The sequence below is a fragment of the Maylandia zebra genome, linkage group LG5 (assembly GCF_041146795.1).
Source record: "Maylandia zebra isolate NMK-2024a linkage group LG5, Mzebra_GT3a, whole genome shotgun sequence".
Taxonomy (NCBI): Eukaryota; Metazoa; Chordata; class Actinopteri; order Cichliformes; family Cichlidae; genus Maylandia; species Maylandia zebra.
In genome coordinates this window covers 20,121,306-20,147,028 of record NC_135171.1, presented here as the reverse complement: position 1 = coordinate 20,147,028, position 25,723 = coordinate 20,121,306, and the positions used below count along the sequence as shown (strand labels likewise).

The window sequence follows — 25,723 nt, the reverse complement described above, 5'->3', positions numbered from 1 at the left end:
TTATTAATTCAATTTTGTAACAGTTTTATTTTGTGAATATTTGTGATACAATTTCTACTGAATTTTTGTTATTCTCTTTGATATATAGAAGAGTTATTGTAGGCACAGTCAGTACACTAGTTTTAGGGTGGCCTGGTCAAAGTCAGGACTTAAATCTAATTGAAATACTTTGACATTTTCTTAAACAGGTTGCCCATGCTTGAAAACCCTCCAGTGTTGCTGAATTGTAATAATTTTGAAAAGAATGAGAATGAGCCCCCACAGCAATGTGAAAGACACATTGCCAGTTATTTCAAATGGTTGATGGTAGTTCACAAGTGTGTCACAACCAGTAATTAGGTTTAGGGAGTAATTCATTTTTCATATATGGTCAGGTAGGTTAAAAAAAAAACGTAATAAATGAAATCATAATTTAAAAACAGAATTTTTTAAAATTCTCTTTGCCTAATATGAAAATGTGTTTGATGAGCTAAAACGTCTTGATGCATGCTCAATCATCCAGGTAAGTAAATCTCCAAAAATCTCCAAAAGTTGATTTGGAGATGATCTAAAACATGTCAGAATGTCAATATGCAAACAAACAAAAACAACAAGTAACCAGGAAGGGAGCATATACTTTTTCACTATACTTTACACCACCTCACACACAGAGAGAGATGCAAGCATTTAACACACCGTATTTCACATCAACTGTAAACTTTATTTGAAATATCTAGCGAATAATAAGTCAAACATAAACAGATAGTTTATTTCCACGGCCATTTTAACTGAGCCAACGGATTTTATTTGTGCAGCAAATGAAAAAAAAAACGCACATTAAAAATTTGGTGCGATCACTGTGACGCTCTTGTTGTGGAGGTAGAACGTTTTCGCTTTCGTTTATCAGCAAAAGTCACTTTTTAAAGTAGCCAGCAAAGGTAAGTGGAAGCTTCATATTTACGAGCAATAAATGTGATTCGGTAAGCACAATGTGTATATTTAATGTGTAAATTAAATATAACACATAAAAAAAATGATATTTGCATTAAGGAAATGAAGTAAAGAGATAATAACGGTTCTCAGTACGCCATTTTGAACAATATCCTACTGAGAAATTTTTTTTTAAAATTCACCAGATAAAGAACTTTTGAATGTTTGAATAAAAAGGTATGTTTCGTGGGCCTAAGCTGTTTGTTTGGTGTGTTTTGAAGGGAAAAGACTGTCACTATGTCAGCGAACGTCTATGAAGCTGAGCCCATGAAAGTCGTAAGTTGCAGAAACCACGGCCATGAACCAGCCAACCAACACTTCATCAGACTGAAAAATAGCTTTAAAAGGAGCGTTGGCATTAAACATGATCAATACATTTTCACAGTGACTTGCTACAATAAAAGACGTACAATAGTTAAGAAAAACAGCATTTCGACACATTGATTTTCTTTTATATTTACAAATACTTTTCTCCCTTACAGTTTTATAGTAAACTACTAAGAGTAACAGTCAGTAACATCCAACATATATTGAAACAACTGTATTTAGTCTATCTAGAGTTTTAAGGTGACAATTTTGAAATTATGATAAAAGTAGTTAATCTCACATTATTTATGTATACTATATATATGAAAAATGCACACTAAAACATCTATGTTTACAATGTTAGGAAGATCTAAGCTTGTTTAAATAAATTAAAAATTAAAATTAAATTAAATTAAAAAGTGTTTTATTATGTTTCTATCACAGGATGATGAAGAAGTTCTATTTGTCCTCTCATTGAAGTGGACAAATCTAAAAGAACCACAAAAAGTGAAGAGGCTAGAGACTCGTCTACATAGAATGCTTCAGACTTGGTTCAATAAATGCAAACATCAGGTGGACTGTGCAGTGGAAAGGACCTTAAAAGATGGCCGTGTTGTGGTAAAGGCTAAACCAGCTCCAGGTGCAGTATAGTCTTGAATAACTTTAATATCTTTCTTAACTTATTCAATAAACAATTACTGAATTATAACTTATTCAGTAAAAGTATATTTTGACTTAATTCAGTATATTTATATTGGTTTTAGAAAAGAGTTCATTTTTTGTCTTTTAAGCCCTGGCTGATCTTCAGAAACTGAATAACCAAACACTAACTGGGAGGGATGGACAATCAGTCACCATAATATCCATCAGTCTCACACTGCCATCTCCAGAGCTCGATACACAAGTACCAGAGGATGCTTCAATTAACCTTTCTGCATCTCTGCAAGAGTTACAAACGGTATGTACGATGTGATAAAGCATCAACAAATGGAATAGAAATGTTATATGCCATTCCATTAAATGTACTGTACTGTATTGTGATGTACTGTATTTTTAACAGGAACAGGTTCAAAAAAGTGAACAAAGTAATGCCCCTAAAGAAGAGGTGCACTCTTGTTCCGTCCCAGTGGGTCATTTCTGGTACGTGAGCCACATGTATGAAGAGGAAATAAAACGTATAGAAAAAAAGAATGGGGTTAAAATCATGGCAGATGTGAAGGTGAGATTTGAAGTAGACCAAAAACATGGGAGACCAGACCGTGCTCTCGAGGAGTTTGAAAACCTTGTCCAGAAAAGCTTAGTTGAATCCTGTGGCTCAGTTATTCCTCTCAAGTTCATAGAGTCAGATGAGTGGGGCAACGCCCTGAAAACCATCCAGAAAAAGGAAAGTAAGCTTTTGGTTACTCTGACTTCTGATGTAATGACTGTGCGTGGGCCAGGACAAAGTCAAGATGTTATGAGTAAGTGCTTATATGCAGATGCAATGCAGACAACAAACACACATGGTTCTCTTGCTCAGTTTTATGACCAAGTTCAGCTGGGGAAACAGAGTAGCACAGTTTCTGCAGGTGAAGAAATGTACACTTGTTCCATCCCAGTGGGTCATTTCTGGTATGTGAACCACATGTACGAAGAGGAAATGAAACGTATAGAAAAAAAGAATGGGGTTAAAATCATGGCAGATATGAAGGTGAGATATGAAGTAGACCAAAAACATGGGAGACCAGACAATGCTCTCGATGAGTTTGTAAACCTTGTCCAGAAAAGCTCAGCTGAATCCAGTCGCTCAGTTATTCCTCTCAAGTTCATAGATTCAGATCAGTGGGGCGATGCACTGAAAACCATCCAGGAAAAAGAAAACAAGCTTTTGGTTACTCTGACCTCTGAAACAATGACTGTGCGTGGACCAACACAAAGTCAAGAGGCCATCAAAAAGTTATTAAATGCAGATACACATCGGAAAAGAAACACAGATGCTTCTCATCAAGAGTATGAAAGAGAGACTCAAGACACACTGAAGATTGACATGACCATCAAAGATGATTTCCCGCATGCAGGACTGATCATTGAGGAGACATTTTGGAAGTTGATGACTAACTCTTATAACAAGGAAATAGAAAAGATCAAAGCTAAGTTTAACGTAGCATTCAATGATTCAGACATTGATCAAGGCAAAGTTAATGTCAAAGCTTTCTACAAGAAAGAAGGAAATGCCTCAATGGAGAGCCACGCCCTCAGAGCACTTCTCTGTCTACACCAGAGGTTTGTTTCATCCTAATTCCATGGTGCCACTGGGTTCAGTGGCACAATCATTTCTCAATCAGAGGGGGCCTCCAATGAGCCTGTGTTGAATGGCCAATCAGCAAACAGGAAGCACATCATTGACCCACCAACTGACAGTGGGAAAAGAGCAGGTGACCAAAGTGATGAAAGGTGTTTGATTTATTTTTAAAAGTCTTTCTTCATTATTATAGATGCAGCATTCTGCTTTGAGTGACAACCAGCAACATTCATCACCTACAGATACAACTGCTGCAGTAAGTGTTTTGCCGAGTTTGTGTGCTTATGCTTCATCTGTTCTATAAAACATAACCAGTTCCAGCTTTTATCCATATTCTTGTAAAAAGTAAGTAAAAGTGAAAGCACACAAGCTCAGCTAACCTCAGCTGATCAGGTTCATGAGTGAAGAAACTTCATAAGGTTGCAAATTTGTTACAGGAGCTTTGGTGTTAAAGGGTCATTAAATAATCAACTTTAGTGAATATCCACCTTCATTAGCACCAATAAACTTCTTTTTTAAGTTGACACAACACTTTTTTTATACTTAAAAAGCCGTCCTCCCATTATTATAGGTGCAGCATTCTTCTTTGAGTGTCAACCAGCAACACCTAACACCAATTGATACACCTGGTGCAGTAAGTGTTTTTGTGAGTTTCTGTGTGTTACGTACGTTTTCGAGAATTAAGCACACAAGATCAACATAATAATCTCAGCTGATCCACTCTGGAGGTTCATCAGTGAAAAAAACTTTGTAAGATTGCAAAATTTTGGGGGTTAATTCAGTCATTAAATAGCCATAGTTATTATCTTCATTGGGAGCAGTATGCTTGTTTTTGTTTTGTTTTGTTTTACTTTCAACACAAGAGTTTGTTTTTATACTTAAAAAGACTTTTTATCATTATTAAAGGTGCAGCCTTCTGCTATGGGCAAAAATGAGCAACATCTAAAACCTACCGATACACCTGCTGCAGTAAGTGTTTTGATCAGTTTGTGTGTGTATGATTAAGTTCTCAGTAACACAAAACAAGCTCCAGCTCCAAACAAGATTATGTGAAAGTGAAAGTATTGATTACACAAGATCAGTATGATAATCTCAGCTGATCAACAGTGGAGGTTCAGGAGATACATGATCAATGCTGTGTAAAGCTGTTCAGTGTGACTGTGATCGCCAGTGAGAAGATTTGTAAAGTTGTTCAAGCTGAAAATGTGAAAATATGACATGTGGCTAACCTCACACTATTTATCTGCATTGTAAAAGTGAAAAAATAATTCTAAAGATATAAATTTAAACAATGATTAAAATGGCTTTTAGATATTTTTATTTTCATTGAATATCATAGGATTACACAGATTTACACTGCTTTATCAATTGTTTATTTCATTTCTTTTTATCACAGGTTGAAGATGGAGCTCTCATTGTTCTCTCACTGAAGTGGACAAAGTCTGATGATGAACCACAAAAAACAAAGAAGCCTGAGACTAGTCTACATAAAATGCTTCAGTCCTGGTTCAACAAATGTAAACTTAATGTGGACTGTTCAGTGAAAAGGATCCTAAAAGATGGGAGTGCAGTGATAAACATTAAACCAGCTCCAGGTGCAGTCAAGTCCTACATAATCATTTGATTAATAATCATCTGATTAATCTACTGTCTTTATAACTTCTCCAAAATACATAGTGTTATACACACACACACACACACACACACACACACACACACACACACACACTGACTTCTTCTTGTATATTTATATTGGTTAAAAAAAATTCTTTATGTTTTTTCTTTTAAGCTATCACTGAGCTTCAGAAACTGAGTAAAGAAACACTAACTGAGAAGGAAACTGAGAAGGGAGCTGGGAAGGGAAAAAAAACAACGGTCACCATAACATCCATCAGTCTGACACTGCCATCTCCAGAGCTCGATACACAACTACTTACTGAAGATGATTCTTCAGTAAGTCTACCAGAGCCACAAACTGTATGTAAAATGTAGTAAATCATTAAAAAACAAATATTAATGCATGCTATTGAATTTAATAATGTATTGTATTTTAACAGGAGCAAGATCAACAGGGGGAGCAGAGTGAAACAGGTTCTACAGCTGGAGACCAGATGGGTGCTTCTTTCATGCCAAAGACAAAAAATGTATGTACTGGGTCATAAATTAAAAGTTTATCAAAATATTAATGAGATATACTGTATAGTGTATGTATATAAGTGCATTATACAGTATACAGTATGTATATAAACGATATACTGTATGTTTTTTCAACAGGAGCACATTCAGCCAGGGAAGGAGAGTAACACAGGTTCTACAACTGAAGAAGATAGTGGTACTTCCCCAATGTACTTACAAACTGTATGTACTGTGTCATTAATTACAAACATAAAAATGAAAAAGAAGATCTTCAACAAACAAACATAATGATCTTTTTTTTTTAAAGATTATTTTACCTTTTTTTTAAATCTTCAGGAGCAAGTTCAGGTGGGGAAACAGAGTAGCAGAGATCCTGCAGGTGAAGAAATGTACCCTTGTTCTGTCCCAGTGGGTCTTTTCTGGTACGTGAGCCACATGTACGAAGAGGAAATGAAACTTATAGAGAAAGAGAATGGAGTTAAAATCATGGCAGATGTGAAGGTGAGATTTGAAGAAGACCAAAAACATGGGAGACCAGACCGTGCTCTCGAGGAGTTTGAAAACCTTGTCCAGAAAAGCTTAGTTGAATCCAGTGGCTCAGTTATTCCTCTCAAGTTCATAGATTCAGATCAGTGGGGCGATGCACTGAAAACCATCCAGAAAAAGAAAAACAAGCTTTTGGTTACTCTGACCTCTGAAACAATGACTGTGCGTGGACCAGGACAAAGTCAAGATGTTATCAGTAAGTGCTTATATGCAGATACACATTGGAAAAGAAACACAGATGCTTCTCATCAAGAGTAAGAAAGAGAGACTCAAGAATCACTGAAGATTGACGTGACCATCAAAGATGATTTCCCGCATGCAGGACTGATCATTGAGAAGACATTTTGGAAGTCGATGACTAACTCTTATAACAAGGAAATAGAAAAGATCAAAGCTAAGTTTAACGTAGCATTCAATGATTCAGACATTGGTCAAGGCAAAGTTAATGTCAAAGCTTTCTACAAGAAAGAAGGAAATGCCTCAATGGAGAGCCACGCCCTCAGAGCACTTCTCTGTCTACACCAGAGGTTTGTTTCATCCTAATTCCATGGTGCCACTGGGATCAGTGGCACAATCATGCAGATAAAGAGCAGAAAAGAAACATGAACAGAATGAAAGAGAGACTCAAGACACATCACTGAATATTGACATGACCACCAAAGACCATCTCCCAAATCAAGGATTGATCATGGAAGTTGATGACTACCTCTTATAACAAAGAAATAGAAAATATCAAAGCTAAGTTTAATGTGGAATTTAAAAAATCAGACATTGATCAAGGCAAAGTCAATGTCAAAGCTTTCTACAAAAAAGATGAAGGAAATGCCTTCATGGAGAGCCACGCTGTCAGAGAGCTTCTTTATTTATATCAGAAAACTGCCACATCTCCCATGAACAGTTCAATACTGTTAGTGAAATGAGTTTGTCATGGACATGACAGTAATCTCAGTTTAGTGCTAATATTTTGTGTTATTTGCATGCTTACAATGGGGTTGTTATATTTCACAATGTTACCATGTATCTTTGTTTCGTGCCTTGTGAAGCCTTATAAAAAGTTGGAGATCAGCGAAACAATTTTGCCTTAAACAAAAAGTAAACAAGCTTTGCATGTTGGTGTTTGTGTGAAATGGCTTTACTTTTATTTTGTGTCTCTTCCTACTTTGTAACACAGCTATTCATACTGCATAAATGTTCAATTTAGGATTACTGTAATGGAAATGTGAAATACTGTATATTAAAGGATCTTTCCCACTGCATGTTGAATCTACATGAAAAGATTTCATTTATTTGTAACTGCAAAGAATGGAGGAGCATTTTTAGGACGGAACCACAATATATCACTTTTTTTAAGTGGTGGCAGAAATGCTTTTTTATAAAAGTACAAACACAACACCAGAAAATCTCTGTAGCAAGTGAAACATGAGTAGAATTGGTAACATATTATCAGAAAATGTTTTTGATTTACACTAAAGAAAATGTCAAACAGAAAATTTCCGTGGATTGTAAATGATACATTTTACCTGTTGCATGAGTTATAGCCTGCAGTAAATTATTTTATTTACAGCATCATGCTGTATAGCTGGTATATCCTATATCAACTAAATGAAACAAGTCAGTGCTGTACATGTGTCAGAATCATATGAGACAGTAGATATTTATCAGAAGTGAGCTTACACAAACTGCAAACCATGAGATATCAAGCCAGAAAAAACTTGTCCTATAAAAGACATCTTCTGCCCTTTTTCTGGAAATGAAGGGAGGTTTAGTATCCACAGTCATTTTAACTGAGCAAACGGACCTTTAGTCAACAACAGAGGACACTCTGTCCCAAATAAATGACAGAGGCGAACTTGCGTGTTGGGGCGTGACTGTGGCGCTGCAAGCTTTCACTTTCGTTTATAAGGAAAAAACAGTTTAAAGTAGCGAGGCAGGGGTAAGTCTAATACGCAGTAAAGTCATATTTTCAAGATACATTTCTGTTTAGATGATACATAAAACGTGTGATATAACGTTGTGGTTGTTACAGGTTTGGTTAAAATGTAAGACATTAGAAAACTGGAAAGTGAAGTGCAACCAGGAGTGTAGCTCTGCAGGTTAGGTGGAGAACGACGTTAGCTAATTTATGAGAATAGTTTTATATAAAATCACCAAATACAGAATTGTTGGTTGTCTGAGTGCAACACACTGTGTCATGTCGTCTGTGTTTGATGTGTTTTGAAGGAAGACGATCAAAATCTTGAACATGGCCAGTGCAGAGCCCATGGAGGTTGACAGACCTGATGACATGAGCCAAGTATGTAAACTAACACCGAATCAGAATAAAATAATATAGTTTCAGGAACTTTGGTGTTAATGCAGTCATTAAATATCCACAGTGCTTATTTTCAGTAGGAGCCTTACATATTTTAAAGTGCACTTTTGAGGCCACGGTTTGCTTTTATACTTAAAAAGATTTTTTATTTTGGTGAGTTTGTGTGCTTATACTTAATGTCCTCCATTTTTTCCGTATTCTTGTAAAACGTAAAGTGAAACTACTGAGATTACAAGGTCAGCATAATATTAGTTTATTGGCGGTGTCCAAAAGTTGGTTCTGTTCATCTGGACGTAGCGTTTTGTGGGAGAAACGTTTTGTCACTCATCCAAGTGACTTCTTCAGTCTCAGCTGACTGCAGGTTTCCCCAATCTTATAAACAGTACATTTGCATAATGACTGAAACCAGCTCACTGAAGGAACAATGGGCTGGGAGGTCAGTTCCTTAATCTTAATTATACAAATTCTCATGATCATTGATCAACAACCACTGACCAAAACTCACTGATCAAAGACCACTGATCAATGGCCATGAGAATTAGCATAAGATGAAATATAAACCATCAGCATTGTATTGTAAGAGTTGTGAGATTGAGGAACTTAACAATGTGTAAAGCTGTTCAGCGTTACTTTGATCATCAGTAAGAACATTGTAAAGTTCTAAGGCTGCAAGGCGACATCAGTGTGACAAATGTGAAAATATGACACGTAGCTAAGCTCACACTATTCATTATAATACTAAAGAAAATAATTCTAAAAAGATATATCTCAACAATGCTAAACTATACTTATTTAAATTAATGATTTTCAGCATAATATCACAGGCTTACATGTTTTTAGTGTTTTATTATTATTTCTTTTATCACAGGTTGAAGATGGAGCTCTCATTGTTCTCTCACTGAAGTGGATAAAGTCTGATGATGAACCACAAAAAACAAAGAAGCCTGAGACTAGTCTACAGAAAATGCTTCAGTCCTGGTTCAACAAATGTAAACCTAATGTGGACTGTTCAGTGAAAAGGATCCTAAAAGATGGGCGTGCAGTGATAAACATTAAACCAGCTCCAGGTGTAAACTCCTACATAATCATCTGATTACTCTCTTATCCTTATAACTTCTCCAAAAAAAGCATTTATTTCTATTTCATTCTGCATATTTATATTGGTTTCAAAAAAGAATCCATTTTGTCTCTGTCTTTTAAGTCCTGACTAAACTTCAGAAACTGAATAAACAAACACTAACTGGGAAGGATGGAGATTTAGTCACCATAACATCCATCAGTCTGACACTGCCATCTCCAGAGCTTGATGCACAAATACCAGAGGATGCTTCAATGAACCCTTCTGCATCTGTGCCAGATCCACAAACTGTATGTAACATGTAGTAAATTATTAAAAACCAATATAAATGAATTCTGTTAAAATTAATGATGTACTGTATTTGTAGGATCAGGTTCAACTGGGAAAGCAAAGTAAAGCAGTTTCAGCAGGTGGAGAACAGACAGGTGCTTCAGAGGATGCTTTGACAAACCATCGTACATTTGTGCCGGCTCCACAAACTGTATGCACTGTGTAGTAAATCATTAAAAATACACACACGTTGTTGTTGTTGCTGTTGTTGCTCATTTGTTTATTTGTTTATACCAGGACCAAGTTCAGGAGGGGAAACAGAGTAGCACAGTTTCTGCAGGTGAAGAGATTTGCACTTGTTCCATCCCAGTGGGTCATTTCTGGTATGTGAACCACATGTACGAAGAGGAAATGAAACTTATAGAGAAAGAGAATGGAGTTAAAATCATGGCAGATGTGAAGGTGAGATTTGAAGAAGACCAAAAACATGGGAGACCAGACCGTGCTCTCGAGGAGTTTGCAAACCTTGCCCAGAAAAGCTTAGTTGAATCCAGTGGCTCAGTTATTCCTCTCAAGTTCATAGATTCAGATCAGTGGGGCGATGCACTGAAAACCATCCAGAAAAAGAAAAACAAGCTTTTGGTTACTCTGACCTCTGAAACAATGACTGTGCGTGGACCAGGACAAAGTCAAGATGTTATCAGTAAGTGCTTATATGCAGATACACATTGGAAAAGAAACACAGATGCTTCTCATCAAGAGTATGAAAGAGAGACTCAAGATACATCACTGAAGATTGACGTGACCACCAAAGACCATCTGATGCATATGGGACTAACGATGGAGGAGAGCTACTGGAAGGTGATGATTACCTCTTGCAGTGAGAAGATAGCAAAGATCAAAGCTAAGTTTAATGTGGAACTGAAAGAATCAGATATTGGTCAAGGCAAAGTCAATGTCAAAGCCTTATACAAGAAAGATGAAGGAAATGCCTCCATGGAGAGCCACGCTGTCAGAGAGCTTTTTCATTTATATCAGAAAACTGCCACATCTCCCATGAATGTCTCCCAGTCCAGTGCTGCTACTGGAATATGGGGTTGGTCGTGGCTATGGTAGCAATCTCAGTCTAGTGTTAAACTCTTGTGTTATTTGCATGCTTACAGTGGAATTTGTATATATTTCATAATGCTACCATGTAGCTTTGTATTGTGTCTTCTGAAACCTTTGTTCAACCCAATCTCTAAATTCCACCATGTTTGCTGAAACATGGCAACAAGAAATAAAAAGGTTTTTTTTGCATGTTGGCGTTTGTGTGTAATAACTTTCCTTTTATCTTGTGCCTCTTCCTACATTTTAAGGCAACCTCCTATACTCAGTGTTGGGAAGGTTACTTTTAAAATGTTTTCCACTACAGATTACAGAATACACGCCCCAAAATGTATTTTGTAACGTATTTTTTTGTAACGTGTGCTCTGAACCCACAGAAGGATAACGTTACTCAATGAGAGTAAAGTATTCTGAATACTTTGGATTACTTAATATATTATCATGCTTTTTACAACTACATGAATGTACTATTGCTGTGTGATTTATTACTATTATTGAAGGCTACTCGCCATACCAATACCAACTAGATTTTTAAATCTTAATATGAAATGAGTAACAGTAGGGTGGACATTAGGTAAGGCTGCACTTTTTGCAGCGGCCGCGTATATAAAACAGGTCCGCCGAACTGTAAGGGACCTCTGGCTCCGTTGGGTTCCGCTCGTTGACTGGATCAACTTTGCTAGCGAGAGACAGAGAGAGGCGTTGAAAGGCTGCTCCAACGGAACTTACTGTTTCGGAGGAAAACACGAACACAGTGTACAGTCGAGTTTTAATAGCTTACTTACAACCACGAGGCTATTCTTTAGGGTTATGCCTGTAACACTCTGCCTATTGCCTTCATATTAAATAATTTTTTGAGCAATAATTTTTAAAAATATTTCTTCACATCATTATGCAAGTAGAGATGACATGGGCCGCGAGCTTGAGACCTAGACATTGTTTTGTGTGGGTTTAAACCGGCCTGGAATTACCAAAAATAGACAGGGGACAGCCTAACAGAGGTGGGCAGTAACGCGTTACTGTAATCTGATTACTTTTTTCAAGTAACTTGACCAACACTGCAGCCTAACATATGAAACAAAGTAACTGTATTCTAAATACCACCTGTTTAAACGGTAACTGTAACGGAATACAGTTACTCATATTTTGTATTTTAAGCACGTAACGTCAGTACACATATTCCATTACTCCCCAACACTGCACCTATACTGCATATAAGATTTTCTGTAGGTATACTGTGTATTAAAGGATCATTCCCACTGTATACTGCATCTAAAAATACATACGATTAAATTAATTATAATAAATGAGGACAGAGGGGCATTTTTAAGGCTAAGAAAAAAGTTCATCACAGCATTTTTAAAAATGTTATAAAAATACAAACAGAACACCAAAACCTTTTACAGTGAGTGGAAAATGAGTAGAATTTGTGAAATATCAGCAGAAAATGTACTTGAGGTACTTTAAAGTTAAAACCAAAATTTTCAGTGGATTCTGGCATTCTGGTATACATTTGACCTTTTATTTGAGTTATAGGCTATTATTAATACTTTTCCCTCAGGTATCATAGTTCTGAAGGGAGTCAAAGATGAAATAAAAATCAATGCAGTGTTCGTCAGAATCATATAAGACAGAAGATATTTAACAAAAACGATCTTACACAAACTCTTAAAAATATCTGAAACATAAAGCAGACAACATACATGTAACATAAAGAACATTTTCTGTAGTTTTCTAGCAATGAAGAAGGATTTAGTTTCCACAGTCAGCTAAGCGAACAGACCTCTTGCCAACACTGCTGGAAATGACAGAGGTGCACTTGCGTGTTTGGAGTGTGACGCAGATCCTTATTGCGGAGCTGCAAGCTTTCGCTTTCGTTTATAAGGAAGTACCAGTGTTTAAAGTAGCGAGGCAGGAGTAAGTCATATACGAGGTAAAGTAATATTTTCCAGGTATATTTCTGTTCAGATACACACATTTGTACAGGTTTGGCTAAAATGTAAGACATAAGGAAACTGGAAAGTGGAGTGTATCCGAGAGTGTAGCTCTGCAGGATAGTCGGAGAGCAACGTTAGCTAATTTATGGAAACGTTTTTTTTATATATAAAATCAGCAAATAAAGAATTGCTGGTTGTTTGAGTAAAAAACACACTGTTGTTATGTCGTCTGTTTGTGTTGTGTTTTGAAGGAAGACGATCAAAATCGGAAACATGGACAGGGACACGGAGGAACCCATGGAGGTTGACGACCAGAGCGTACGTAAACTAGCACCGAATCAGAATACAATAATATTGTTACAGGAAATGTGGTGTTAATGCAGTCATTAAGGAGGAGCGGCGTTCAAATGTCACTTTTGACACCACACTTTGTTTGATTTATTTTTAAAAGTCTTTCTTCATTATTATAGATGCAGCATTCTGCTTTGAGTGACAACCAGCAACATTCATCACCTACAGATACAACTGCTGCAGTAAGTGTTTTGCCGAGTTTGTGTGCTTATGCTTCATCTGTTCTATAAAACATAACCAGTTCCAGCTTTTATCCATATTCTTGTAAAAAGTAAGTAAAAGTGAAAGCACACAAGCTCAGCTAACCTCAGCTGATCAGGTTCATGAGTGAAGAAACTTCATAAGGTTGCAAATTTGTTACAGGAGCTTTGGTGTTAAAGGGTCATTAAATAATCAACTTTAGTGAATATCCACCTTCATTAGCACCAATAAACTTCTTTTTTAAGTTGACACAACACTTTTTTTATACTTAAAAAGCCGTCCTCCCATTATTATAGGTGCAGCATTCTTCTTTGAGTGTCAACCAGCAACACCTAACACCAATTGATACACCTGGTGCAGTAAGTGTTTTTGTGAGTTTCTGTGTGTTACGTACGTTTTCGAGAATTAAGCACACAAGATCAACATAATAATCTCAGCTGATCCACTCTGGAGGTTCATCAGTGAAAAAAACTTTGTAAGATTGCAAAATTTTGGGGGTTAATTCAGTCATTAAATAGCCATAGTTATTATCTTCATTGGGAGCAGTATGCGTGTTTTTGTTTTGTTTTGTTTTACTTTCAACACAAGAGTTTGTTTTTATACTTAAAAAGACTTTTTATCATTATTAAAGGTGCAGCCTTCTGCTATGGGCAAAAATGAGCAACATCTAAAACCTACCGATACACCTGCTGCAGTAAGTGTTTTGATCAGTTTGTGTGTGTATGATTAAGTTCTCAGTAACACAAAACAAGCTCCAGCTCCAAACAAGATTATGTGAAAGTGAAAGTATTGATTACACAAGATCAATATGATAATCTCAGCTGATCAACAGTGGAGGTTCAGGAGATACATGATCAATGCTGTGTAAAGCTGTTCAGTGTGACTGTGATCGCCAGTGAGAAGATTTGTAAAGTTGTTCAAGCTGAAAATGTGAAAATATGACATGTGGCTAACCTCACACTATTTATCTGCATTGTAAAAGTGAAAAAATAATTCTAAAGATATAAATTTAAACAATGATTAAAATGGCTTTTAGATATTTTTTTTTTCATTGAATATCATAGGATTACACAGATTTACACTGCTTTATCAATTGTTTATTTCATTTCTTTTTATCACAGGTTGAAGATGGAGCTCTCATTGTTCTCTCACTGAAGTGGACAAAGTCTGATGATGAACCACAAAAAACAAAGAAGCCTGAGACTAGTCTACAGAAAATGCTTCAGACCTGGTTCAACAATTGTATACCTAATGTGGACTGTTCAGTGAAAAGGATCCTAAAAGATGGGAGTGCAGTGATAAACATTAAACCAGCTCCAGGTGCAGTCAAGTCCTACATAATCATTTGATTAATAATCATCTGATTAATCTACTGTCTTTATAACTTCTCCAAAATACATAGTGTTATACACACACACACACACACACACACACACACACACACACACACACACACACACACACACACACACTGACTTCTTACTGTATATTTATATTGGTTAAAAAAAATTCTTTATGTTTTTTCTTTTAAGCTATCACTGAGCTTCTGAAACTGAGTAAAGAAACACTAACTGAGAAGGGAGCTGGGAAGGGAAAAAAAACAACGGTCACCATAACATCCATCAGTCTGACACTGCCATCTCCAGAGCTCGATACACAACTACTTACTGAAGATGATTCTTCAGTAAGTCTACCAGAGCCACAAACTGTATGTAAAATGTAGTAAATCATTAAAAAACAAATATTAATGCATGCTATTGAATTTAATAATGTATTGTATTTTAACAGGAGCAAGATCAACAGGGGGAGCAGAGTGAAACAGGTTCTACAGCTGGAGACCAGATGGGTGCTTCTTTCATGCCAAAGACAAAAAATGTATGTACTGGGTCATAAATTAAAAGTTTATCAAAATATTAATGAGATATACTGTATAGTGTATGTATATAAGTGCATTATACAGTATACAGTATGTATATAAACGATATACTGTATGTTTTTTCAACAGGAGCACATTCAGCCAGGGAAGGAGAGTAACACAGGTTCTACAACTGAAGAAGATAGTGGTACTTCCCCAATGTACTTACAAACTGTATGTACTGTGTCATTAATTACAAACATAAAAATGAAAAAGAAGATCTTCAACAAACAAACATAATGATCTTTTTTTTTTAAAGATTATTTTACCTTTTTTTTAATCTTCAGGAGCAAGTTCAGGTGGGGAAACAGAGTAGCAGAGATCCTGCAGGTGAAGAAATGTACACTTGTTCTGTCCCAGTGGGTCTTTTCTGGTACGTGAGCCACATGTACGAAGAGGAAATGAAACTTATAGAGAAAGAGAATGGAGTTAAAATCATGGCAGATGTGAAGGTGAGATTTGAAGAAGACCAAAAACATGGGAGACCAGACCGTGCTCTCAAGGAGTTTGTAAACCTCGTCCAGAAAAGCTTAGTTGAATCCAGTGGCTCAGTTATTCCTTTCAAGTTCATAGAGTCAGATCAGTGGGGCGATGCACTGAAAACCATCCAGAAAAAGAAAAACAAGCTTTTGGTTACTCTGACCTCTGAAACAATGACTGTGCGTGGACCAGGACAAAGTCAAGATGTTATCAGTAAGTGCTTATATGCAGATACACATTGGAAAAGAAACACAGATGCTTCTCATCAAGAGTATGAAAGAGAGACTCAAGAATCACTGAAGATTGACATGACCATCAAAGATGATTTCCCGCATGCAGGACTGATCATTGAGAAGACATTTTGGAAGTCGATGACTAACTCTTATAACAAGGAAATAGAAAAGATCAAAGCTAAGTTTAACGTAGCATTCAATGATTCAGACATTGATCAAGGCAAAGTTAATGTCACAGCTCTCTACAAGAAAGAAGGAAATGCCTCAATGGAGAGCCACGCCCTCAGAGCACTTCTCTGTCTACACCAGAGGTTTGTTTCATCCCAATTCCATGGTGCCACTGGGTTCAGTGGCACAATCATTTCTCAATCAGAGGGGGCCTCCAATGAGCCTGTGTTGAATGGCCAATCAGCAAACAGGAAGCACAACATTGACCCACCAACTGACAGTGGGAAAAGAGCAGGTGACCAAAGTGATGAAAGGTGTCCTATATGTTTGGATAAATTCAAAAACAAGAGACAGCTCAACTGTAAACATGAATTTTGTAAAGACTGTCTGAAACAAGCGGAGAAGGCGAATGGGCCCATCTGTCCTATATGCAGAGTTGTCTTTGGTAAGATAGTCGGAGACCAACCAGATGGAAGAATGTCACACCAGATACTCACATTTCCCCTCCCTGGATACTCAGACTGTGGCACCATAAAGATCAGCTATGAGATTTCAAGTGGAACACAGACGGTAAGTGACAATTTTATCTGAATGCTTATGTCCCTGTTTAAAAAAACAAAACATGATTGTGTTTTCATTTGAAGTTTTATAAAAAGAAAAAAAATGATAAAAATTATTTACTTTCCATTCTGCTTTTAAGGCAAAACATCCCAATCCTGGACAGCACTATTATGGTATTAGTAGAACAGCATATCTTCCAAACAACAAAGAGGGCAATGAAGTGCTGCGACTGCTGAAAAAAGCGTTTGACCAGAGGCTCATTTTTACTATTGGGACATCCAGAACAACTGGAATGGACGGCCAGGTGACCTGGAATGACATTCACCACAAAACATCCATGTCAGGAGGAGCAGAAAGGTAGAGTAGCCAGGTTTCTTACTTGTGTTGCGGTAAATGTTTTCTTTTACTGTTTTCTCTAATAAAATACTACATGTTAACCTTGGATATGTTCTGTTTCCACAGCTTTGGGTATCCTGACCCTGAGTACCTGAGCAGAGTCAAAGAAGAGTTAAAGGCCAAAGGCATTGAGTGACGTTCTTAATACAAAGTGCAGCTGGATTAAAAATGTTTAAAGATGACTCTTTAAACAGACACTGAAATTCAAATACTCTGTTTTGCTCTTTTCTCTGTTAATGTTTTATCTGATCAGTAAAGTTTAGAATTGACTTCTTTCATTAGCTATATATATTATCTTCAAATACTAAGTGATGATTTTTTTTTCTGTTGATTGTCAAAGTTTTCATCATGTAACAATATAAAATGTAGATTTGCATAAACACAGATTTATATAATCTCAGGTCTACAGTGCTGATGGTCTGACTTTCTGTTTGCCTAATAAATGATTAAATCCTCCACACTGAATTCCTCCTTTTATCAGGACCAATTGTGAACAAAACACAGAACACTGTGGCTTGTTTTCTGTACAATTTTTAAAATTTTATTTATAACAATATCTGTTATTTAGTTTGTAAAGTACTCCAGCAAAAATTAAACATTATTCTCTTTTCAGAAGAAAGTCTGCGCCTCCATGCATTGTGTACTATAAAAGCTATGTGTCATTTTTCATTTTAAAAAACCAAGGACTAATCAAAACAAAAGTCTGGAAATGCACATATGATTTAGCAAAAATGTCCTTTCGGTAAAATGATTGTACTTCTCTCTCAATTAAAGACAAAACATACACGACGGCATAAAATAACACTGGCTTGACAGGTAAGCAAAATAAAAACTTGTTATTGTAGTTACACTGAAGACTTGTGTTACTTTTCACATGCATTAAGATATGGCTGACACATTTCTGACAGAAGCAGCATTTTGGGACAGAGGCTGAGCGTAAGGACGTGTCAGAGCAACCAGAATGGTAGCATTAGCAGCAGCAGGGCACAGAGAAGAGATGGGGAAGGGCTGAAGAAAGAAAACAGAGAAACGCTAAGGATCAAATGAAAATAATGCACTTAAGACAGAGTCATTACACAACTGTGAACATACAGACTTTGATCCTCTGAAGGCAAATTTACTCACAAAGCCAGATGGATGCTACCTGGTCTTTACAGAACAAAAACCAGGGCTGGAGAAGCAGAACACACATAGAAAAGAAATCTTTCCTTCCTTACATTTGACCATAATTGCAGCCTCTACAGGAAGACCAGAAAACAGACGCTAAATAGTGCAAACATGACACTATCTATAAGTCTTCTATCAAAAAAGCCCCCGCCATTGTTAGCCAGCTGTTTTCTGGGCATGTACACACAGCCAGCTACCCACCCATTAAAGTATCACCCCATCTATTGCTTTACATCCGTAATCTCCATCCATCACTCTGCCTGGAATGTTTAACCCATAACCACCTTCCACGTTCTTCATATAACTGCACAATCACGCACCAACAAGCCTCTTTATCCTTTCTCCACAGCAACACATCAGCTCCAGCTGTTACACAAAGTGATAAAAACAAACATTTTCTTTACATCTTAAGGTATAAAGCCTACAGTATACACTATACCGTAAAATGTGATATTCTGTGCAAGGAAGACCACACAATCATTTTATGAACATTGTTCTCTGAGAAAGAAAGAAAAATACGTGGAAATACTGTAGTTGCCATCTGGTATTGACATTTTACATGTGCTATACACAAACGGTGCTATCACAAATCTGTCTCACACATTCTTGCCAAGAAGCTCGACAAGATGACAAATGTACCGATTTCAAAAACTTTGAGTTTTTGCCTTTTCCCGCTCAAAGTCGACACAAACAACAGACAGTTGGCACTGGTGAAATGGAACAATGTTTTTGTCTTTTCTATACAATTCATACAAAAATAAAAAATTAAAATTGCTCCAATGATAGCATTTCTTTTTTTTTTCTTATGATTTCCATGTTTCCATTTCATTTTGCACAGAGGTAGTGGCTATTTAGGTAAAGGGTAAGGGACGAAGTGGAAATTAAAAATCTCTCATAGAAAATGTTATTTGTTTTTGACCAGAGGAATCTCAAAAGAACAAAATATAATACTGCAATCACATACAAAAGTAGTCCTTCATTTTTGTACATTTTATACAGTGTTCACATGGTTTATCAATTTTCTCTCACACTTTTTATTGATTTTTTTTTGTTCAATTTTTCTTTAAAAGGCAAGAATGGGGGGGTGTTTGGAATAGCGTGATCCGGCACCAAGGTCTATGCCAGTGGGTCCACAAGGGGCTCCTCATCTCCACGGGATAGCAACTCCTTCTTCTCATCTGTGCTGGCCAGAGAGTTGCGGCTGTTGTGAGCTCCCATATACAGAGTGGCATAAACTGGGTTGGTGAAGTTAGTGGGCTGGAAGGAAGAAAAATGATCCATCACATCATGTTTAAAACACTGAAGTTTAGCATCACGAATATACAGTGCTGTGCAAAAGTCTTCAGTCATTCCAATTTTTTTTTATATTTTGCAAGATAAATGTGGAATAGATGCTGGATTTATTGTGCAAACATACATGGAAATGCAGTATAACCAGCTTTATTCTTCAACATACCAAGAACTCTCTTAGGCAAGCTTCTTCTTCTTGTAGGACATTCAAAGCTCGCTTCCATACACACTGATGACAATTTGAATCAAAAAACTGAAAATTTGGATTAATCGCTTCACCTGCATCTCTCAGGTCCTGTGTCAGGTCTTTGCTGAACCTTTCTTGTGTCTTAATTACATGACCTGCTGTTCATCAAGTGTTTTTAAGGACACACTGCACATCATGATGAGAGATGCCAATTTTTTGGGCTAATAGCTTTTTTGGGAATCGCCTTGTTGGTGCAACAATACTATTTTAAGCTCGTCTGTGCTGTCTGATGATGATGTTTGCGACAGTCTGCAAATAACAAAGTGGCTAAAGATAAAACTGGTTCTTTGCTAAGTTGCTTGTTATGTGTAAACAGAAAACTGCTTCATCACTTGAGTTACGCACCTTTTTTAAACCCTTCAATGATTAATAGGTTGGCGTTAAGTGGCTTAACAAACAAGAAAGCATCCCTCTGAAAATAGTCAGGTACAAGGACTGGACTGAAAATACTAACTATTAAACTATTACTCAGGACATTTTTTTTAAAATAAAAACTGCATTATAATAGTCTGGCAACTTGCAAGAACACTATAAAGAAATGAAGAGTGACTGAAGTTTTGCACACGTCTATATTTTTCTCTACCTTGTCTGGGTCCAGAGTGAAGTCTGCATCTAGCAGCTCCCCAGCATCGTCATCAGGCTCGCCCTCATAGATCTTGTAAGCAGGGTTTCCAATCTCAACATTCATTGCCCCATTGGTCATCCTTTGGTGCTGGAAGCCCTTGGCCCTATACAAAATGACAAGGAGAGCAGTCATAATTTCATCTTTTGTTCAAGAGTAGAGCTGCCTGAAGAGTGCAAGCAGGGACACAGCCACATTACGACGGGAGGGGAGAGGCATTGCATGACTCTCACCACCATCCAGGCTAAGCCACAGCACAAGGACCAACACAAACCCAGCATTCATGTACAGGAGGTAATGTCAGATCCAGACATACTGGACCTGGATATCTTCCCAGACCCCCAATAAATCCACAATCATTCCTCTAAAATACGAATGAAGTATCCATGGCTAAGTAAATGCTGGATTTTGGGAAGTTGCATTTTCCAGTCAGAGCTTGGAACAATGCTACTGGACTCTCCATGTCTCGCTACAAGAGACACTACCACAGCTCAAACCACAACACAGTACATTATGGCACAATATGATGGACAACAATATGAAAGACCTACAGCACTGGCTAACACACAGACAGATCTATTCATTTAATCTTTTCAATAGATCTGCCCTGGAGCCCTGCTTTGAAAGAGAATAACTACACAGGACGGACACTGTAGGAGCGGGATGACCTACAGCCTCAATGACCATCAGAAAAAAATGGCACAACACTAAGGACCAAACACAGCACAGGAACTCATGGTTAAGGGAGAGGCAGGGAAAGAGAGAGCCTCAGAATGAAGAACTGAAAGAGGGCATGGAGAGAAAAGTGTAACCCTGGCAGCCGTTACCGCAAGCGTCTGGAGCCGGTTTTTCCGGGCCGGCTAGACCTGAGGAGCAGAAGAGATGTCATTACAGAGGAGGAGGGTAAAAGTGCAGATCGAAGAACGGAAAGGAGGAAGAAAAGGGGGAAGAAAAAAGGAAACAAAAAAACAAAAAGAAGAGGTCAAAGTAAATCAAAGTTTTGAATGTCGTGTTACTCACCCTCTCATCCTTCTCCTGTACCAGAACAACGCTCCTGCAGCCAGGAGGATCAGCAGCAACAGCATCAGCACTGCAATCAGTATGGAGACTGTGCCTGCACACAAAGAATTAAAAACAAACAGCCTCATCAAACAAAACTCAAGAAACCTCTGTTATCAACGTCACAGTGGAAGAGCTGACTCACGTCCGCCTGAACCTGAAGCATCACTACTGGCCACAGACTCACAGCGATGCCCTTCCCAGCCAGGTGAACATCTACACACGAACACAGACACCAATACAAGATGACACAATAAAAAATATGTAATCTATGCAGTATTATAATGACAGAGATATATGCAAACAGAAATATTCATGCACACTATGAAACAATGCAAAGGATTTAACCAAGACTGATAGACAACAAATATGAATGAATGCACTCCTCACATGCACTTTGGAAGGCGAGTATTGGAGTCTATAGAGCACTGGCCATTTGCACAGTACTCGTTCGTATCGCACGTGTAACAGCTGGGCTGGACTCGGCCATCTGTGCAGCTATGGAAAGAAAGAAATTGAGCAAAATGTGACAGCTTCACGCATTTATGTTTCTTTTCCGTTAATCTGAGGCAAATTATAAGTGCTCTTACCGACAGGTGAAGTTCACCACCGATGTCAAAGTATTGCTGCGGACGCACTCGCCATCCCGACAGTAGTGACACCTGTCAATCTCACATGTGCTACCGGTGTACTGGGGCTGGCAGCGGCACAGTTTGGTGCCGCTTTCGCTCTCCAGACACGTTCCTGCGTTCAGACAATGGGCTTCGCAGGTTCCTGCACACACGGGCGCACACAAATAACGTAGGTGCATTAATTCCTGGCCACATCATAAAGGCTCATTTCAACTGTTCTTTTTCTTTATTTCAGTTTTAACAGTTTGAAACTTGTCGCGTCACACAGACAACGCAAACACTCACTGTACTGGCACTGGTCGCCAAGGAAGCCAGAGGGGCAGTTACAAGTTGGCTGGTTTCCAGCGCTGACCGTACAATTGCCTTTATTCCGGCAGTAATTCTTACAAGTGTGCAGGTTACAATTTGGTCCTGTAAAGCCTGTCAGGCAACGACAGGTAGGAGAGCCTGTGGGAGGACAGATACATGAAGAGAAATGAAGGGAAGGATGGGTGGAGAATGGAGAAAAGTGTGCAATATTTTACTGGGCCAACAGAACCATGAAGGTAGCCTATAAAGCAATATTTTAACCCAGCTGTTAACTGCAATATCGGGCATTATAAATATAGCAAAGTAAGCTACGTTTTCATATCTAACCTGTAGGGGAAGGTGTGCATGTGCCTCCATTCTTGCAGTAGTCCCTGCATTGGTCAATCTCACATCGATCTCCTCCATAATTAGGCTGGCAGCGGCACTTGGGCTGCTTGTGGGCATTTAGGAAACAGCTGCCGCCGTTCATACACTGGATTAAGCAGGGACCGCTAGGAGGAGCTGTAGGCGACAAAATCCTTCAGTAGCATGCATATACATACATATACAAGGCAGTGCCTGCGTACATTCTGTGTATGCGAGTGTGTACTTTCTGTCTGTGGACTCACAGATAGGAGACAGCGTGGGAGTAGGAAGCTCTACACATGTGCCGTTGTCCAGCGTACGTCCGTTGGGACAAGTGCACACAGGTCCGCTGGGGCTTAGCAGGCACAGCCACTCGCATTTCTTCCTGTCGCAGGGATTAGTCACTGATAGAAAGAGAGCGTGAGAACAAGAATTAAAAATGGGGGCGACAGCTGCTTCAGTGCACTAACTGATTAAACACTGCTGCTGCTGTTTGAACTTTTGCTCTTTTCTTTTTTCCTCACACTCACTTTCAGGTTGTTTGTAACGGTGATACAGGGCGATATCTGTGGCGTGATTTATTCCGGTTGTCAGGTTCTCGATGGGGCCTTTGCCAAATTTGTTCACCCGGAAGACGTAATTGTTGATGTAGGTGACGCCATAGATGTAGTCCTCAAACACATCGATGCTGAAGGGCTGATGGAGCTCTGAGTGGAAACAAAGGTGTAATTGGAACGGATTCCTGACTAATAAAGACGGATCGATCAGAAGTGATTACAAGAGGAGCTGTAGAATGCAAATAGATGCCACGCAACTGTTTTTAATGCTGTTTACAGCCACGATGGCGTCACTGCCGTTCAGCTTCACGCTGCAAATCACTGAGAGTTTAGCGTCAGCCCAGTACAGACGCTCGTTAAAGTAGTCCACCGCCAGGCCTATGCACACACAGTAAATTAGAGAAAGTTTAAAAGAGGAAATACTCAAACTTGATACTAACTGCAGGCAAGATGAAAAGAAAGTGTTGCTTTTGTATAGCTGTGTGGTTTACCGGTTGGCCATTGAATGTTTTCTTCAACCAGAGTCTCTCTCATGGTTCCATCCATAGCAGCTGTTTCAATCTTGGGGTGGTTGCCCCAGTCGGCCCAGTACATTTTCCTAATGAATGAAAAGTAATTTCTCTGATGTCAACACAATTAAAACACAGTGTGCATTCCTCAAACTCCTTTCTCCGATATGACTGCATATTACGCCTCCCACAAACCACTTACCCTCTCTGGGGGTCAACTACAATTGCATGAGGCTCATCAATCATGCCTGAGATCAGGGTTTTGCGGTGGCGTCCTCCACTTATCTGGGCCACCTCGATCACATCTCTACCAGAGTCAGTCCAGTACAAGTTCCCTGCCACCCAGTCCACAGCGATGCCCCGGGGCATTTTCAGATCAGGAATCTGAAAACAAACAAGAAATTGAGACTGCAACAAGAATCTATAAAACTGGACAAATATTCTTTCTTTGTTTATGGTAGATCAGATTTCTGTAAGCACGCAGCAAGAACACACAAGAAACACAAAGTTACCTCAAGGCTGGTGATCCTGGAGTCACTCTGGCGTCGGTCGCGGTTGTTGTTGCTGTTGGGGGACGAGGAGGAAGAAGGCAAATCGTAGGAAGAAATGCGTCCCGTGTGCCAGTTGGTCCAGTAAATGCGATTCGTCTTCACGTGCAGGTCCATGGCATCAATGCGCACGTTGGCATCACCCTGGAAGATCTGCTCATAGTGCCAGTTTGGCATGGAAGGGTCCAGGCTGCGGATTTCATTGTCATCAGCGATGTAGAGGACTTGTCTCTGAGCTGGTGATGAAGAGCAAAGTGAGTTCTGGTATAGGAAGGCATTGAAATAAACACAAAGAATGTACAGTGTGTATATAGAAGCTACTTTCTGCTTCTCCCTTGCCACAAGGGGTCGCCACGGCGAGTAACTCTGCATATTTGATGTGGCAGTTTTACATTTCCTGATGCAACCCCAAATGGGATTTGTGTCTCTGGCTGGAATCGAACCAGCAACCTTGCTTGTCAATCAAAACAACAAACGAACCCAAAACATTGCTGGATTAGGTTAGAAGTACTTACTATCAGCTTTGCATGTGTCATTGATTCTGCTGAAGTACTTGTGGCAGCTGCACTTGTAGGAACCCTTAGTGTTGTTGCAGATGTGGGAACACACTCCGAACTCCTTGCACTCGTTCTTATCTGTGAAACACCCCAAAAACCACATGACACACAACGCAAACACAAAACGCCTTAGAGTTGTAAAAAGACACATGAAAAATGAAGCCAGGGTACCTTGACATCTGTTACGTCCACTGGATGTGAAGCCAGGTTTGCAGGAGCAGAAAGAGTCGGTGCCGTTGACCACGCAGTGAGCTTCATCTCCATCTCCACACACCGTCCTATTACTGTGACAGTCATTCAGTACTGTGTCTGCGGGAAAGGAAACGGGCAGCAGGCGGTCAGAGGGTGAACACTGCCAATGTGACAAATTCACTGTGGCCCAACATACCTTTCTTACTGCAGTTGACTTCATCAGAGCCATAGTCCTCACAGTCGTTGAAGTAGTTGCAGCGCAGAACTGAGCTGATGCAACGGCCGTTCGAGCACCCGAACTCGTCCTTTTGGCACGCTGGTTTGGAGGTACTCCCTTTTGGAAGAGAACAAGGGTCACAGAGAAGTTATTTTTAACATGTTACATGTGAAAAATTAACCATAACAAAAGTCTTACATCCAATTGCAAAACAATACGCAGCTTT

The 25,723-nt window shown here is 38.7% G+C and overlaps 3 protein-coding genes across 7 annotated transcripts in view; 2 read left to right on the top strand and 1 right to left on the bottom strand.

The window, feature by feature from the left end:
• Positions 1 to 653: 653 nt before the first annotated feature.
• Positions 654 to 7,501, top strand: LOC143418613 (uncharacterized). Of its 5 annotated transcripts, none has more exons than XM_076883974.1 (12): positions 655 to 917; positions 1,191 to 1,245; positions 1,720 to 1,915; positions 2,067 to 2,233; positions 3,750 to 3,812; positions 4,128 to 4,190; positions 4,463 to 4,525; positions 4,953 to 5,151; positions 5,346 to 5,533; positions 5,614 to 5,700; positions 5,831 to 5,914; positions 6,029 to 7,501. In XM_076883974.1, the coding sequence occupies exons 2-12, from the start codon at positions 1,207 to 1,209 to the stop codon at positions 6,494 to 6,496; spliced, it is 1,617 nt and encodes a 538-aa protein (XP_076740089.1). In that variant the 5' UTR covers positions 655 to 917; positions 1,191 to 1,206; the 3' UTR covers positions 6,497 to 7,501. The 5 variants fall into 5 exon arrangements, with proteins under 5 accessions (XP_076740088.1, XP_076740089.1, XP_076740092.1 ...); XM_076883975.1 differs by having other exon boundaries at positions 656 to 917; positions 5,346 to 5,509; XM_076883977.1 differs by lacking the exons at positions 5,614 to 5,700; positions 5,831 to 5,914 and having other exon boundaries at positions 5,346 to 5,509.
• Positions 7,502 to 8,093: 592 nt separating this feature from the next.
• Positions 8,094 to 17,704, top strand: LOC101472302 (uncharacterized). The gene is made up of 17 exons (XM_076884432.1): positions 8,094 to 8,171; positions 8,459 to 8,531; positions 9,418 to 9,616; positions 9,751 to 9,917; positions 9,995 to 10,108; positions 10,195 to 11,009; positions 13,193 to 13,259; positions 13,412 to 13,474; positions 13,790 to 13,852; positions 14,125 to 14,187; positions 14,615 to 14,813; positions 15,026 to 15,201; positions 15,282 to 15,368; positions 15,499 to 15,582; positions 15,696 to 16,859; positions 16,990 to 17,207; positions 17,313 to 17,704. The coding sequence occupies exons 2-17, from the start codon at positions 8,481 to 8,483 to the stop codon at positions 17,380 to 17,382; spliced, it is 3,600 nt and encodes a 1,199-aa protein (XP_076740547.1). The 5' UTR covers positions 8,094 to 8,171; positions 8,459 to 8,480; the 3' UTR covers positions 17,383 to 17,704.
• Positions 17,705 to 17,761: 57 nt separating this feature from the next.
• The window catches only part of LOC101472613 (low-density lipoprotein receptor-related protein 1), a 101,908-nt gene continuing 93,946 nt past the window's right edge, over positions 17,762 to 25,723 (bottom strand). The window contains exons 73-89 of the mRNA XM_012917475.5: positions 25,477 to 25,614; positions 25,260 to 25,397; positions 25,047 to 25,166; positions 24,496 to 24,767; positions 24,186 to 24,367; positions 23,966 to 24,072; positions 23,733 to 23,852; positions 23,448 to 23,624; positions 23,181 to 23,321; positions 22,900 to 23,073; positions 22,549 to 22,710; positions 22,222 to 22,405; positions 22,022 to 22,129; positions 21,777 to 21,847; positions 21,593 to 21,686; positions 20,534 to 20,678; positions 17,762 to 19,670 (exon numbers count right to left, since the gene is read on the bottom strand). Of these exons, the coding sequence (XP_012772929.2) occupies positions 19,530 to 19,670; positions 20,534 to 20,678; positions 21,593 to 21,686; positions 21,777 to 21,847; positions 22,022 to 22,129; positions 22,222 to 22,405; positions 22,549 to 22,710; positions 22,900 to 23,073; positions 23,181 to 23,321; positions 23,448 to 23,624; positions 23,733 to 23,852; positions 23,966 to 24,072; positions 24,186 to 24,367; positions 24,496 to 24,767; positions 25,047 to 25,166; positions 25,260 to 25,397; positions 25,477 to 25,614 (2,474 nt within the window). The 3' untranslated portion in view covers positions 17,762 to 19,529. The remainder of the gene's footprint in view (positions 19,671 to 20,533; positions 20,679 to 21,592; positions 21,687 to 21,776; positions 21,848 to 22,021; positions 22,130 to 22,221; positions 22,406 to 22,548; positions 22,711 to 22,899; positions 23,074 to 23,180; positions 23,322 to 23,447; positions 23,625 to 23,732; positions 23,853 to 23,965; positions 24,073 to 24,185; positions 24,368 to 24,495; positions 24,768 to 25,046; positions 25,167 to 25,259; positions 25,398 to 25,476; positions 25,615 to 25,723) is intronic.